Consider the following 17,501-nt stretch of genomic DNA (forward strand, 5'->3'; position numbering starts at 1 on the left):
ACTCTAAAATATAGCTGGGTCAATATTTACTATTAGGTGAAAATCAATTAAAATGTTTAAAATAAATAATATTATGAATATGCATATTATAAAAAAATGTATTAGATATGCTTTATCTATTTTGATCGTCTTGTATTATAATCAGTATTTAGATGAATCCACATGCGCGTATTTCTTAGTGTAAATAAGTTGATGAAAAAAAAAATCATGGAATCGGCAGCAAATAACGGTAGCAACCCAAGGGGGCCCACCAAGGCCCACATGGTATGCGTCTCGTTAGGTTGGGCCGCCGGGCCGCTGGATTCGCTTGTTCTCGTTCCTCAAGTGGATTCGAAGGGTCCCTGGGTGCCCTCGTCTTTCTTCCCTGCAAATCTCTCCGCACACCGCTCGGCTTGCGGCGATGGAGTGCGTGTTCGGGCTCGTCGGCGACGGCTTCGCCTTGATCGCGGCGGACACATCCGCCGTCCACTCGATCCTGGTCCACAAATCCAACGAGGACAAGGTCATGATCCTCGACTCCCACAAGCTCCTCGGCGCCTCCGGCGAGGGCGGCGACCGGTTCGTTCGTTCGTTCCTTCCTTCCTTCCTCCCCTGACATGTTTGACTTGATCTTGTCCGTTCATTCCTCAATCGATGGCTCTGATGGTGGATGGCAGGGTGCAGTTCACGGAGTACATCCAGAAGAACGTCCACCTCTACCAGTTCCGGAACGGCATCCCACTCACGACCGCCGCCACCGCCAACTTCACCCGTGGCGAGCTCGCCATCGCCCTCCGGAAGGTAGGCCACTCGCTCTCTTTCCCCTTTCTATAGGGTTTCTTTCTTTTGTAATCTGTCGAACATTTGGGGTTTTGGGTCCTTCTCTTGATGGGAGTCGGTTATCTGGGACTTTAGTGTAGTCGTATGTAGTTAAGCTCGAATTCTAGGGTTTGATTTCGGTAGACGTGGTAGTGTTATTACTTAAATTATTTGGGAGGAATATCTGACAAAGTTATGAATTTAAGCTTGCTTCTCTTTTGTGCAGTCTACTTGTTGTTAAACAAAAATGATTATATTTTGGGAAGCAATTATCTGACGCATAATTAATTGAACATTAGCGTGGTTAATTTCATGTATTTTATGATTGAAAAGGAGAAATTGATGTTGTTAGATATCAAAATGCTTGGTTTTGCTGTTGATGTGCATTTAGGATCTCAACTTTTGAGATACATAGTTGGGTTTTTTTTTCTGAAAGTAAGTGTTTACTAGCAGACTGAAAATACTAAAGACAAACTCTGGTGACTTGTTAATGGGATGAAGTGAGATAATGAAAATTGAATGGATGCCTGTCTAACTCCTGTTGATGGAATCGGATAGTTAGAAAGAGTTTGCTAGAGAAAAGTTGTGATCTAGACTCTCTATTTTTTTAATCATGGTTTCTGGGCCATATTGTGGAGATTTTTGGTTTTGATTCATCAAATGTTTCTTAGCTTGTGCATGTTCTTATTTCCTTGTGACTGTGCACCGTGTAGTGGTGATGCAATGAGATGACATATAGAAAACATCATGGTTCATGTATCGCAGCTTAACAATTGGATTGGAAAGTAACTTCTATTTCTTCACAATATCTTTATGGCTAATAGAAAAACTTTGATCATTTTTCAAGGCATGATATTGTGAAATATAGAAAAGGTTAATCATTTTGGCATAATTATTTTGTTCATAGTCACAAGTGATGAGGTTTTGCTATGACTAAGGGCTCGTTTGGTTTGCGGAAAGTATTTTTTCCTAAGAATATGATTCCTGAAAAGTAGATTCTTGGAAAGAGGATGCCTGGAAAAGTACTTTTGGCATGTTTGGTTGACAATGGGAAAGTGACAGATTTCCAGAGCGCTTATATTTGGTTGACCATCCACTTTCTTGGGAAAGTTATGTGTAATTCCTATTATACCCTTAATAAAAATTAGGTCTTTAATGCCTCTTTAATGCTGAAGGACTTTTTTAGGAAAAAATAAAAATGCGATACTCTAGTCCCTTGACAAGTAGCTTTGCCAACATCAAATTTGGATCTAGCACGAGTTATGATTGGTAATTACAACAAAATTGCCTACCTGAAATCCTCAAGTCTCACTCTAGCGAAAACTATTTGCTACCAATGAAGTTTAAAATGCGATGCATCTCGCCGTTCTCTTTCTCTTGAAGGAAAAGGAAGAACTATATGCTATCCTCACCATTTGTTGATATTTCTGTGAACAAAGTATAACTTATCCTTTATTACATACTAGTCTGTTGAATGATTTCTGAAAACTGAGGTTCTGGTCATCTCAACATGGTCACATGAATACTCATATGCTGGATGAAGCATCTTCACACTTCATGTTAGAAGCCACCATAGTTAAATCTTTGGCCTGACAGCCATTCTTAATGTGTTAAGAATGTCAACTATGGTTCGCTGCATCATTGAAGGTAGCAAGTCATTATAAGTCAAATATGTTGCTGGCTGCAAGCACATATATTCTCCCCAAAACGTCCATTGACCTACCCAAATCATGATGATAGTGATCAATAATAATTCATGAAGAGAAGGATATTAATAACCATTGTTATCCATTAAACTAACCATCCAAATTCATACAAGTAAGCACCTAGCAATATACGAAACAAGAAACAACATACAGAAAGTGCAAAACATAAACTTGTAGTTGATCCAAAAGCAGTGTTTGCATCCATTGTTATCAATAAGGCCTATACCAAAAAGCTACCCAATACATAATATCCCTAAAAGATACACAAACCCTACCCAACTTAGCTACATCCCACTTTGAAACTCTGAGCAAAGAGTTAAAACATATGCCCTTCTATAGTCATCTGGAAGACTGAAAAAGTAATCAGTCTCCAGTGGGTCCATTGCAATTTTTCTGCCCACCTTAAGAATCTCAGATTGAGAAAGACCCTGCACCTTCATCACCTCAGAGACCACTGTCATTTTTCTATCTGCAATCTCAGACTCGTGCTTAAAACATTGAGCCAATTTCTCAATATGATCTCCAGCAGCTGCCATCATGCCTACTACCTTAGTCATCTCAGATGTAAGATCTCTCACAACCTCAAGGGCCTCATGCCTAGCTTTCTTAGCTCTGGTTGGCCTACTTGGACCTGCAACTTCAGTATTAGTAGCTGTCTAGGGAGTATTCATATTGACATTCTGACCAACAAAATTGCTATTTGCTTCTTGGCTCTCATTGATAGCTGGTGATGTGTACGGATACTGTTGCTCCTCCATCTCTATTTCTTCAACAGCATCTACAGGTGCTTCAGCTCCCATTCCGGTAGCACGATCCCTTCCAAAGATATTAGTCAAGTCGTCAAAATGAGGAAAAGGCTTGTTCCTCATACCTTAAGCATTTGGGTAACTCTGCATTAAAAAAAAACGAAAAAAAGTAACACAACATGTATGAAAGGTATTCATAGAAAAAATAAACAAATTTATAATGCCAATTTACCTTAACCCATTCCTTGAAAGTATCCTTCTCACAGGTCACACACTTGTTGATGTCATCCCACCCAAATCCACTGCAGTTAGGTTCCAACATCTCTGCAATAGCATTGTGTTGTTTCTTCAAGAGCTTGACCTGAGACTCGATATGTGGTGTTGCTTTCAGTCCACACCCAGGAAGCTTCTCTTCTATTAGTCCACAACCAATTGCTGCAAATACCCACTCCTAAAAGTCCCATTATCGCCCCTCCAACCTCCTCGGGTTACCAACTCAACCAATGCCTCAACAAGCTTTGCATCCTCCACATAACTCCATTTTCTGTTGCACTTTGTTCTCTTGTTTCCTGTTGATGCTTCTCTAGCTATTGAGGTGCTCATATCTACATTCACAATCTCATATATTAAAGATATACATTCACAATCTACAATGTATAATAGTTATACATTCACAATCTCACGATATGATCTTACATTTGCATTATCTAAATGAATGGATACAAGGGAACTGTTAAGTAAGAATTTGACATAACACAAGATTATAACATAGCAAGGAAAATATTAAACAAGGATTACAGCATAACACATAATGTTCATACAAATGTTAAGAGCCCCAAATATTAAACACAACAAAGATCACAATTTTTTCTCAAATTCTATTATGCTGCCACTCTTCAAACATTTCGGCAGCAAGATTAGCCCTGAATGCATTCCAAGATGCAGATGACTCAATATACTCAATATAACCACCCTGCTCCTGTGGAAAATTGCCATGAGAGCACTCCTCATTGTACAAAGCCTCAATAGGATCTACAGACATCTCTTTTCTAATGTAGTTGTGCAGCAAACAACATACATAAATGATCCTACACATTGTCTTAATAGGGTACCAAGTATTGCTCCTAAGGATTGCCCATCGCATCTTTAATAGGCCAAAACATCTCTCAATTATATTCCTAGCTTTTGAGTGCCTCATGTTATAGAGCTCCTCTGGTGTAGTGGGTTGATGACCATGTCTCCACTCATTGAGGTGATATCTTTGACCTCTAAATGGAGTTAAGAAACCTTCAGAATTTGTGTACCCAGCATCGCATAGGTAGTAATAGCCTACTCATTCAAAAACATACAAAAAAAGTGAAATCAGAAAAAAAATAGCTATCCTACTCATGTAAGTAAAAAATAGCTGTAATATTAGACTTAAAATTACATTGCGGAACTTTTAATCAATTTCTACGAGAAATGGCATCCCTAAGGACTCTATTATCATGTGCTGACCCCTCCCATCCAGGTAGCACGTAAATAAACTGCATATCTTGTGAGCAAACGCCAAGTACATTTGTAGAAATCTCATTCTTTCTCGACTGATATCTAGGTTTGTCCTTCTCCGAGACCGGCACTTTAATATGGGTACCATCCAATGCACTAGACAATTCTACAATGCAAGTATGAATATAATAATCAGTACTTTTAACAATTTAATAGGCCAAAATATGGTCTTTAAAAATGTGAAATGTAATATTAACTCACCGGAAACCACATCCATTTCTCATCTATTGATCTTTCTGTGACAGGCTCAGGATTCTTTAGCAAGTGTCTATGTAGCCTCAAGATAGCATTCAAGACAACATTAAAATGCCTACTTACTGTCTCACCCGATCTACGAAAGTACAATTGCATAACTTTATTTTTTGAGTAATGGCCTAGGGTGTGAAGGAATATTGCAACCATCTCTTCCACTTGAACATTTCTATTCCCCTCCAATTTGCTAATCGATTTAAGCATTTCACAAAGCTTCCAAAATGCCCTCCTATCCATTCTAAGTTGATCAATACAAATTTGATCACTCTCCATTATCATAAGCCTAAGATTAGCTATTCTATTCATCACCCTCTCATCAAGTGTTCTATCAAAAACATACACCATTTCCCTAGGAATCCTAACATTTACTCGTGCTAAAGTTTCAAGAATCTTGGCCATCATTGACATCATCATCAACATCATCTCTGTGTATATTACCAAAATGGTACTTGCCATCTTCTTCTTTTTAGAAACAAATAAACGAGCCATAACTGCCATAAGCAAGCAAAAAGTATTACAACAAATAATTAAATCATCTATAAATATGTTGGTTTTGACCGATCAAAATAAAGGAATGCATAGACCAAAAAAGTTTCCTTTACGCTAAAGGAAGGGCCAATGATACTGATTAAATAACTGAGATAGTGCTTGGTAGTACTGTTTACAATGTCAAGCAAGAGCAGAATAGGAAAAGGTAATCCCATGGCACTTTATGGCCAAGGTAAAGGAAAGAATTTGTTCAGAAAGGGACCTCTCTATAATAAAAAGAATTTGTCCCATCCCACCATCCCCTTCAAGTGAGTACCCAAGCGGCAACTGCAACATCACAGCACAGCAGCCATTCAATCTCCAAACTCCCTCCTTTTCTCTCTCTACCAGCCAGGAGGGGAGAAGAGACCGAGAGGAGAAAATTAAAAGAATCTCCACCCTCCAAGAAGTCCATCTCCAATCCCCCTATCTTTCTTCCTGATGGCCCAGCTGGATCAGGAGTAAGGTGAGGGAAGGAAAACCAAGACCAGAACCAAAAAAGAGAAGGGATGAAAGATAAGAGTGGCTTCAGACATGTATCAAGCCAACCAAAGGACTCCTCTCTCTTTCTCTCCACCCTAAACAGAACTACTGTCCCCAACTTCCCAAGGACTCTAATAAGGCCAGGAAACTCTCCACGTCCCTTCCATCAAGAGGGAAGACTCGTATCCAGCTCCCGTTCCCTTTTTATATGGGGCCTTTGCTTCCTTTTGGTCATGGTTAGACAAAAAACAGGGCAAGAAACCCTCCCGGCCTTTGCTTCCTTTTGTCACGGTTAGACAAAAAACAAGGCAGGGCAAGAAACCCTCCCAGCCTTTGCTTCATTTTGGTCACAGTTAGACAAAAAACAGGGCAAGAAATCCTCCCGGCCTTTGCTTCCTTTTGGTCACGGTTAGACAAAAAACAAAGCAAGAAACCCTCCCAGAACCTTCCAAAACGAGAAAGAAAATCCCTACGACCATAAACCAGGAATTCCACAAAACAAAAAAGAGGGGAAATCTTTATCAACCTACGACCATAAATCTGTAGAATACTCCGAAATCGGGAGGAAAACATCGAATCGGAGAGATGAAACCCAACTATCATGAAAAATAGATTGCATGAAAAAAAAGTTGAAAGGAAATTATGCTTACCTCTTTGGATTCGAGAGGAGACTGGTAGAACTCGAATTCTTCCGAAGGTTTTCGTCGGAGCTAACACCCACGAGATCGAGAGAGCGAAGTGGGAAAGAGGAAGATGAGCAGGCTTTTACGATGGAGGAGGGTTTGAGGAGAGGGATCGCGATGGTCGGTCATAGCTTAGGGGCTTTTTGGAGAAAAAAAAATATTTTGATTCTTGCCTCATGGGAAAGTAGCTTTCCCATGTTCCTCATGGGAAAGACTTTCCCATAAAACGTGGGAATTAGACTTTCCCATAAAACGTGGGAATTAGACTTTCCCATAAAACGTGGGAAATACATTCCCCCGGGAAAAGAACTTTTCCATCTCTCTCCTTTGAAAACTCCAACCAAACAAGAGGCATTTTATTACTTTTCCGTTGACCACATTTTCCCCCCTTCTTTTTCCGCGAACCAAACGAGCCCTAATAGATTTGGGATTTTGGAGCCCCCTCCCACTCATTTTTTAGGTAGTCCTTTTGATGGTGGTATTCAATTTGTTGAGTTGATGGTTTGGGAGCGATTTTGGGCTCCTTAATTATGGAGAGTTTTGATGTTATAGACATGGATGGAATGATAATATGCACTTGAGATGGTCAAGCTCTCTAGTTTTTGTTTCTTTCTGGGGTTGGGTTTTAAAATTGTTCTTCAATAAGTTTTCAGACGTAACATTATATATAGGTGTGTGAATAAGTCAAACACAAGCAAGCTGAAGCTAGTTTGAGCTTAGCTCCAAAATATATATGTTTAGCTCAAGCTTTTCTTGATCTTGAGTTGACAAGGCCAGGCTCAGTCTCAGTGCATTTAATTTTGATCTGACTTGTGCTTCGCTTAATTAGGCTCAGTTATAAGCTTTGTTCAGAAAAGTTTCATCATGAGATTCTATTTCCTTGGGGTTCCAAAGAGGAGGAAGGAGAACTGGATGGATGAAAAACAGGTCGAATAGGGTCAAGATGGAGTAAGCATTCGAGAAAAGGAGATAAGGATAGAGTAGAGAATAGAAAATGGGGTGCTTCCATTCTCATCTTCAAGAGAGAGCCATGCTGCTTATCATAAGCTCTTTAAGGGGATTGTGACTGAGTGCAACAAGAGCCATTGAAGACTTTTGCTTATCAAAATTTGAGAAATAAAAATGAGCAGTAGATGACTTTCAAACAGAACAAAGAAGCTATATCATCGAATCTCATATTGAATCTGAGAGGCCATACATGGAGATAGATTTAGACTACTGGAGAAGGTCATGAGTATAGGGGCTATGGGCTCGAGCTTTCTCTTGAGCACCATCGTTTCTTGTCCTTGAACATTCTTAGGTAGCAGAGAAATGGAGAATGAGAAACATGACAGACAGAGGATTGGCAGCTCCAGGTTTCTTACCTTTCTTCTGTCCCACCCCACACTATCCCATTAATCCTGCTTTCAAGGGCTATAACGTTGACTAGTGAATAACTTTAAAACCATTAGATCATAGATCTAATGGCTGAGCTGCATCTTATTTTATAATCTTTGATAATTTTCATTGATCTAATCTTTTCTAAATGCTTTAATATTTTTAGCCAAAATTATTTTATATAGGTCTATGTTACATTGTATTGAACTCTTTTGATTGTTTTCCTCATTGGTGGTAACATTCTTGTACACTTGTAGAAATGCTCACACCCTTATATTTGGGAAAAATGGATTCCAGTCACCTCTCTCCTTTATGCTTATCTTGTACCTCCAACACCTTCCTATTCTTACTAGAGACCGCTTGTTCCCCTAATTACATGAATGTAATATTTGTAAACTGCTTGAACTCATTTTCCTTCAATGGTTATCACACTAATTACTTTCACTCCAGCACTTACTCATCAAGTCTAGTAGTAGCAGTAATGTAAACAACCAGACCATTGCTCAATGAAAATGGTAGCATCACTTGTTTGTCATATTCGCTTCCTAAGCAAGGAAGCCATTTAGGTTGCAATATATTGCGATTGTGATAACCATGTCCTCCGCACATAAAGCAACACTTGTGCAGCTTTCAGATTGGGAAAAAATGAAAATCAGCTTCATGGTCCAATCGAGATGAGATTTCTAAACCTGCGAAGGACCATATCTTAATCCTCTTAGTGCTACAGTTCATTTTTCTAATCTTCTCTTCACTATTCTTTGTTTTCGTTGACCTTGAAAAAGAGCCAAAAACAAAAATCATGTAAAGTCTCAAATTCACCTAGTAGGAAGTTGAAAGCGGCTAAATACAAGATCTATGAAGTCCCAAAACATAAATTAAGAAAAGCTTATAAGAAATCAATAGAATGAAGGCTCTTGTAACATCACTGGGAGATCATAACCAGAAGAGCAGTTTGGTGTAGTCAACAGCCTATTCCTTGTTTATTCAAGTGCCTCAAATTAGTGAATTCAGATTCAATGCATCAGATAGCAGTTAACTTCAAGGACATAATCCTAGACAAGGAGGTTAGGAGTCTAGACTCAATGTAGATGGCACCACAAATCTCAAAATGAAAACAACCTTGCGGTTCTGGTTTTTCTTTTTCTTCCTTTGGAGCACTTCCTTTGCACAAAGAAAGGCTGAGGAGATGCTGATGAGGAAGAAAAGGATGAAGAAAAGGGGTTCTAGGTGGGGGTAGATGAAGAAAACATAGAAGCAGGGGAGGTGGTTGGAATGCAAGGACACAACCCAAGTGGGTGGGATCAAGGTCGTGATGACGGTGATGAGGAGAAGCTAAGGAAGAGGAGCATTGGGAAAGGGAGATGGAAGAGACAAATGAACAGGGGAGGGAGAGTTTAGAATGGCTTTTCCTTTATTTTAGAAAAACTATTCTTTAGATTCGGAAGAATCCTGTTCCAATTGGGTTGAGATTTTCTCTCTCTCTCTTCTTGTGTGAAAACAAGGTGGTGTTAGATTATGACAGGGGGAAGAAGTTATTGCTGCTTCTCCTTAAGCAATGGAGAAAATATTATTTATTGGATGATATGGAAACAAAAGATTCTTGACAAGGAAGTAGTGGAGTTATTATGTTGTTTTCTTGGATGTTGATTGTTAGAAGTATGTCCTAGAAGCCAATGTTGCTGACGCATATTTGTAATCTGGGGGCATAAATTTGTAATTTGACACTTATTAATAAATAAGATTGGGCAATTTATTTTTGATTCATGTTTGTATGTGTTCATAAATCATCCAAGAAATTGATAGATGATAACACATATGCTCAAGAAGTTGAGAATTTGAGGTATGTGTCATTAGATATTAATTTTCAAATGCTTCTGATCAATGGATCCATCACGAGGGACGATGATCGATCCGATGAGATTAATGCACAGATCACTTAGTCAGATGGATGAGTCTTGAGTCCATAGTGTAGAGACACTGGAGTGATTATGCAAGTACTTATTAGAGAACAAGATATTGAATGTAACCAAAGAAAATAGTCACATGGATGTCTATCCACTCGTCAGTGACTACTTATGTTGTAGTTGTATGACTGGTCCTTTGACCTGCGATGCCTCAGCTATTCACTGTGGGGTTGCTGTAGTTTGACGAGCATGTGAACTTAGGCCCTAGCCATTCCGGATCCTTGTAGTGCGGATTGGCTGCAGTAGGTTCATTTTGGAATAGGGTTGCATCTAGATGGGATCTATCGACCTTGATAGATTAGGAGTGATCTTATGTGATTTATGAGACTGAGTTTGATAAATTTCTGGCCAAGTATTTTGAAAAAAAGTTTTTCATATCTCGAACCGGAAGTCGAATAAATTAGACATAAGACAGACGATGGGGTTTGACGAGTTATCCATAACCTTCGTTATGTCGGAATCCATGATAGAGGGACTGTATCATACGCTAACTGCACCGAGAGGTTTAGATATTCCATTCTACTTGGTTGCCATCACATACTGCTAGGTGTCACTAGTGGATTGTGAGACTCGAAGGCATTCACTTGGTGATCAGTGAACCCTAAGAGTAGAACTGAAATTGTTTTAGTCCACTGAAAGGAGTTTCAGTGATATTGAGATGGAGATCTCAATATGTCTCACTACCAGTCAGAATAGAACCTACAGGATCACACACATAGAGGATTTAATTAGTCAGACTATCATAATTGTGATTTGGAATCACAATAGAAGTCAATCATCAATATGATTAGTGATTGAATTAACCCATTAAGTGTTAGTGAGTTAATGGAAGAAGAATTAAGTAAAATTGATTGCAATTGGATTGTAAGTGGGTTGATTTAATGAGCCAAATCAAATTGGGTTTCGATCCAAATTGATTTGGATTCATGATTGGGGTCAACCTTGATTAGATCAAGGATTAAATTAAATGCCATAAGTCATATGCGGATTTTAAAGTCCACATGTCAACGTAGGATGAATATGATTTAAGTCGTGTTCACACTATGCGGATTTTAAAGTCCATATGGCGTCGTAGGATGCATGGCACCCCAATTAATTCTCCTAATGTGATTAGGAGTTAGCTTAAGTCCTAATGTGATTAGGAATTGGGGATTAATCAAGTCCTAATGTGATTAAGAATTGGAGATTAATCAAGTCCTAATGTGATTAGAAATTGGAAAATCCTAGGGCCCTCATCTATAAATAGGAGGCGTGTGAGAGCCTTCTTTATGAAATTCCTCCCCACACCTCCACCCTCTTCCTCTCCTCCACGGCAGCAAGAGGAGACCTTCTCCTCTCTCATGGCAGCAAGGTGAAGGCCCTTTTTCTTCCTCCAAGGCGTTGGAAAGAAAAGAAGAAGAAGCAAGGGAAGAGCACTCCACACGGCAGCAAGGAAGAAGGAGTTCTTCCTCACGCCAAGCCCCCTTCTTCCTTCTTCCCACGACAGTAAGAGGGTCCTCTGCATCCTCTTCTTCCACGGCATCAAATCAAGGAAGATCCACGATTAAAGCTACCTCCATCTCTCCCTTAATTGCGAGCAAGGTTGAAGAAGAAAGCGTTCTTCTTCAAAGAGGTATGCAGCAGATTTTTATCTTCCAATATTATGAATAGTCATGAGAGGTCTTTGCAAGGAGCTAGCACTCCGGTAAGATCCTATCTCAGATGATTAGATCCTCGTGTGGATACCTATAGAGGCCGGACACATGTGCGGCTTAACCAGAAACCTAGAAAGATCATCACGCTGTGGTGTTCTACACCTGCAGAATTTTTGAAGATAAGATCTTCAAATCTATAACTTCTGATTTTTGTTTCAGTTTTATAAATCTTAATCAACCCTCTTCGGATCCTAATCTTTCCTCCCTAATGAGTTCAAAGATTTTCTGGATTTGGATCCAGAAAAATTTTTGTATTCTACGATCTGAGGTGCGTTCATGCGATGAACGACGTCCCGTGCGAATTCTGCTGCGAATGTCGAATCGCACGGGGCGTATCACAGCATTGATGTCCAATGCGGTAAATGCAAGCTGGCATTTAAGAAGATGTAGTTTCTAGAGTTGCTTGCTTACTACAGATGAATATAAATTTTCCCATTTTTTTATCCCTCGACTATAACTGAGATCTTTTGCAAAAAAATCCAAAGGGAAATTTAATTTTTGCCTGTGAACTTAATTTAATTGACTGATATGAATGATATTCCTTTAGATGGATTGTGAGAGTTCAATAAGAAGAATATGATGCAAATCCTTGTTGTGGTAGTTCTCTAGTTACTTAAATTTACTGTGAATGCAAGTCTGGTCGTCAAAGTTTATATCACAAAAATAAGAGTCAGCATGCATGATTCACTTGCAATTTCATTTAAACACTAATATCTCAAAATAGAATTGTAGATTTTTCCAATCAGTTCAAACTATTCATTAGTAAAAATGTGGCCTTTAAAGTTGGAATTCCTGATAAACTCCTTTTGTTTTTCTTACTAAGCCCGCTATTAATTAAAACAACAATCCAGAATGTTTGATTGAAGGATCACTTGTGGATACTGCATGTTCAAATAATGCAACTGAACAATTTCATTGAAAATAATTTTCAAGTTCATCATGAAACCATTACAACTAACATAAAACTGATTCGCTTTCAACCTAGTACTACCATTATAATTTTGATATAAATATTATATTCAAAGTTAGTGGAACTTGCTAAGACCTTGGAAGGGTGTTTAGTTTTCTTTTCTTGCATGCATTCCCTTTGACCTCGATGTAGTAGAGACATTGACTGGATGGGTTATAGATTCCTTGCCTGTGTCTTGGGAGACCCTTGTCTATGCATCAAGTCATTCCATAATCAAAACATTAGATTGTTCCTTTAAACACTATTGATTTGGTTGACTTGATGCATAGGCAAGGAGCCTTCAATACATATAATTTTTTGTTTATAGGCACCTTAGGCCTTGTAGATTGTATCCAATGGTCTAAATTTTTATATCATGACCTTTGCCGTTGAATTTGGCCATGGGTGTAAAGTCATCTCTTTCTGCTCCATATGCATTCTTGCCATCCCCCATATGCAAATGATGCCATTCTAGATACCACAGATGATAAAGTAGATGAAGCTTTGCTGCATTAGTTGCATCACCTTCTTTGTGAATTTGCTTCTCTTATATGAAATGGAAAATCCGTGTAGCTTAAGCCATGGCCGATTAAGGCTTGCATCTCTTTGTATTAAGAGAAAGTCCTTTCAGACCATGTGTCATGAAGTATTATGGTTATAACTAATTTTCATAAATTCTTCTATTTCTCATACATATTTTTGTGGCTGAGCCTATCATCCTCATCGTGTAATACGATTACCAAACAAGACTCTCTCTCCTTAGTACATAAAGATCATGAAAAAAAAAAGTTATGTTTTTGACGGCACTTGATGCTGTTTAAGAACCAAAAATACTCTCAATTAGCTGCTCACTGCGTGAGCGCAAGCTGTTGTAAGTTACTTCCTGTACTTCCATCTAATCCATTTTAAGTCCTTTCTTTCTTCTCTCTTTTCTTTTCTTTTCTTTTTTGTGCACAACATACTTCTTTTTTTAGTTATGCTTGTACATTTTTGTTTGACTTAACACAAAAGATGCATGACAACATTTGTGGCTATGAACTAATATCAGCACATGCCTTGTATCATTTTATAGGAAAAAGGGGTCTGGTTAGGGTCTTATCTATAGTTGCGATTAGTTTTTAATTTTTATTACCCCAGTGGCATAAACTGTGAGTATCTTGTTACTGAACCATTAACTGTTTTACATGTAGTAAATTTGATTTGGATAATATTAAGTTCATAATATGTGTCCAACCAGTTCAGTCTTCATATAAGGAAGTCTCCATATCGGTTGTGTTGGTTGATACCGATGGAATGAGATTTGTGACACATAAAATTGTTCCATGCTCTTTCCTCACTCATATACTTACATGCGCACTGCATGAGAGGCTTACAATACTTTGCACATGTGAGAGTTCATGGAATCAGTAGATATTGGTAGTAGGAATGAAGCCTTCCAGATGTTTTATGATATGCCTGTCACATACATGTGATGTCTGCCAAAGAATATCCCCTAAAACAGGTGACTGTACTGTGATGGAAGGATGCATCTATCATCTTTCATCTCCAATGCTGCAATGCCATGAATCTTCGCTCTGTGTGTCTAAAGTCAGAATATAGCATGAAAGCTAAAATACCAAATATATCATGAGTTCAACGATTGTGTTGGCATCTCGTTTTCATTTTTCAGTTCTATTGAACTTGCGTTCATTCTTGTCCAGATTTTCCTGGTTGGAAAACTTGTTTCATGTGAGGCTATGCTCCTAAAGATGAGTATTTATTCTGCAGAGTTGGGTCTAAGCATTTGCCCTGAGCATGATTCCTGATTATAAATCTGTAATTAAGAGAAGAGCAGAGAAAATAACCTAACATTTCTTTTATTAGAAATATGACAACAGAAGATTTGTTGGCATAATTCTTAAGTCTGAGCATCATGTCATGTGCTGTAAATAATTTGCTGAAAAGAAGAATGAGTTCTTTGTTGGTATTAAGGAATCAGCCTTCGTATGTCCAGTAGTTTTGGTGCTAGTGTTTGTTTGCTTTGACTATTATATATAGATATATAGTTTGAAAAGTTAATGCGAGTAAAAGCATTCTAAAGATATAAGTACAACCCATGACTGTCAAACCTTGTCTCAGTTGTCTTGGTCAAGGAGTAAAAGCATTCTGAGAAAAAAAGGGCATAAGTTCAATGGTATCTTATCAATAATGGGTACATATAAAACTCAAGGTGACATTTGACACCGAAGAATTTGAAAGTTCCTATGAGATGGACCATGGTATCTTTAAGATACAAAGAAATTCATGCATGGTCTCTGAATCTGTTGCTCACATAGCTTATGTGCTTCTATGGCATTGCACAAAAATAAAAATGAAGTCCTGACTGATTTAATAACGTGGATGAAAGATGATATGTTTGAGTTGCTGTTTAAATGGCGGATCCTGTGTCTATCTACAAAACTTTATGTTTGTCTGGATCCATTAGAAGATCCAGCCAAGTGACTTGTATTGATTTGGTTTAAAAATACAGTTTTGTTCAAAGTCATGAGTCATGAGTTTCTAGAGTATGAGTTGTGAGGTAACTTACGACATTTGTGTTATTATACACATCTTGATGGTGCATGCATCATGATCAGGATGTTTTTCTTCTGTCCTTTTGCTGAAGTAGCTTGCCTTTTATATTGTTTCATTGTATGCAAAGTTGGGTGTCTTTTCACTTTCCAACCACTGCGTCAATGCTTCTTGGTTGGCATGGGTAGATCGGATAACATAGGTATGCTGAATGTAGCAACAAATAGGTTTTTAATAAAAATGAAATTTATGTAAGAAAACTATCGATGGTAATTTATGCAGATCTGAACTACCTTGCATTTATCCTTGGAGCTTTGATCTCTCTCATGATGGTACCCTACCTGTTGTCATATGCTAATGGTTTCACAACTTCTAGGTATTTGTGACACCATGGAACCCTTCAAAGACTTTTCTTCTCTTATAGATTAGCAGTTTGAGTTTATACTCACTACTCACTATCAAAGCCTTTTCTGCAAAGGCATTCAGCTTAGTGTTATTATTTGTGTTACCACTACTTGGATTTAGTATGGTGTGGTTTCTATGGCATAGTTGCTTGATATGAGGTAACATGGGAAATTAGTAACTTTTCCATTGTCGGTGCCATTATTGTTATTTTTTATCGGCATCAGATTAGTTTCAATGTGTTATCATATTTGTTAGCTTTAGTTGTGATAAAGCATCACCATTAGCACTAGTTATGCCACTTACATTAGCATCAACAATTCAACATACTAAAAGTATGATATTGGTACCGATATTTGTACTTGTTTATTAGAAACGTCATCTTTTTCTCCTGTTTGGTCTGGTATCAGTATTATAATACCATTCTTAGTATGAAACTTTGTCATAATATTTTGTCACCACTGGTGTAAATCATGGTATCAGTATCAGTTGTTTATGGCATTTTATAAATGTTAACCAACATGAATTCGATCCACCTATTTGATAGAAAAAGGGCAAGAGTTGGTAACAGGACAAATGCTACAGCCCAGATCACATTAGGCATGCAGTTGCTGGTATCTTTGTTTTGATATATGACAGCTGAAGGCCTGGTTGTCCAGTCTGCACAAGTCTCTCAATACCCAATCAGGAACCCTGGGAGTAGCTGACCACTAACGGGGTGACAGCCCAGGACCATTAACGTGGTCTAACAAAGTTCTGTTTGAGTGAAGCAAAAAAAAGATCCTGTATGCCTAAATTGGTTGATATAAAGTAACTTTTATTTTTAAGCTATTATATGAGCATGCCAATGTGGTAAACCTTTTGCATTTTTGGTTTCCCAGAATCCATATTTTGTGAGCATTCTACTGGCTGGTTATGACAAGGATATTGGTCCATCTCTTTACTACATCGACTACATTGCAACTCTGCACAAAATTGAAAAGGGTGCATTTGGTTATGGATCCTACTTTTCCTTATCAATGATGGACCGACACTATCGCAGCGGGATGTCATTAGAAGAAGCAATTGATTTGGTAGACAAGTGCATAATGGAAATCCGATCTAGACTGGTTGTTGCCCCACCAAACTTTGTGATCAAGATTGTTGACAAGGATGGAGCAAGGGAGTATGGGTGGCGTGAATCTATTAAAGATGCTGGAGTTGCTGCAGCTTAAAGTTGTATGTTTCTTTTTCCTCTCGAAAGAGCCTCATGGATTGATTCTGTGATGAACTGAGCCTCTTGGATTGATTCTGTGATGAACTGTGGTTGGAATATGATTTAGATGCACTTTATTATGACAATATGTTCCTTCACTAGTGATCTTTCACTTTTCTTTACTGAATTTCCTTTGTCAAACAAATTTTCCTGATTTTGCAACATGTTTGTCTTGATCAAAGATATTTGGCATTGAAGCATCTTCAGGTTCTGTTTCCAGAGTTGCCCTGATGTTGAACCATTATCGCTTTTAGCTTCAATTAACCTCCACTTGCGAGCCTATACACAAGCTTCTAAAGAAAAATGACCCAGGAAAATGGGATGAAGCCCGCCAGAAAGCTTTTGACAAAATAAAGGAATACCTTTAGAGTCCACTAGTTAAGCTGAGCTAGATATGAACTCCATAAAATATGAAGTAACATGTTATAGTCCCTGAGGTCTTGAATTTAAGTTAACGGCTATGGTTGGTTATCCTACAAAAGTTAAGATGAATGTATAGAAATCATAAATTATTTGTGTAAACCTTGTTACTTTGAAAAGTAAACTGTTTTATTCATTGTGGCAGC

General features: G+C 38.2%; 1 protein-coding gene across 1 annotated transcript; it reads left to right on the forward strand.

Moving 5' to 3' along the window:
- Window positions 1–278: 278 nt before the first annotated feature.
- LOC103695528 (proteasome subunit beta type-2-B) lies at window positions 279–17,062 on the forward strand. The gene is made up of 3 exons (XM_008776888.4): window positions 279–558; window positions 657–780; window positions 16,562–17,062. Exons 1-3 carry the CDS (start codon window positions 401–403, stop codon window positions 16,892–16,894), a joined length of 615 nt encoding a protein of 204 aa, XP_008775110.2. The 5' UTR covers window positions 279–400; the 3' UTR covers window positions 16,895–17,062.
- The last annotated feature ends 439 nt before the right edge of the window (window positions 17,063–17,501 follow it).

This window comes from Phoenix dactylifera, chromosome 4, assembly GCF_009389715.1.
Source record: "Phoenix dactylifera cultivar Barhee BC4 chromosome 4, palm_55x_up_171113_PBpolish2nd_filt_p, whole genome shotgun sequence".
NCBI lineage: Eukaryota > Viridiplantae > Streptophyta > Magnoliopsida > Arecales > Arecaceae > Phoenix > Phoenix dactylifera.

Bases quoted from the DNA above. Each gene is read 5' to 3' on its own strand.
- LOC103695528 (XM_008776888.4), top strand. From the start codon at position 401: ATGGAGTGCGTGTTCGGGCTCGTCGGCGACGGCTTCGCCTTGATCGCG. The intron at 559-656 runs GTTCGTTCGTTC...GGTGGATGGCAG, and splicing joins TCCGGCGAGGGCGGCGACCG to GGTGCAGTTCACGGAGTACA. The intron at 781-16,561 runs GTAGGCCACTCG...TTGGTTTCCCAG, and splicing joins TCGCCATCGCCCTCCGGAAG to AATCCATATTTTGTGAGCAT.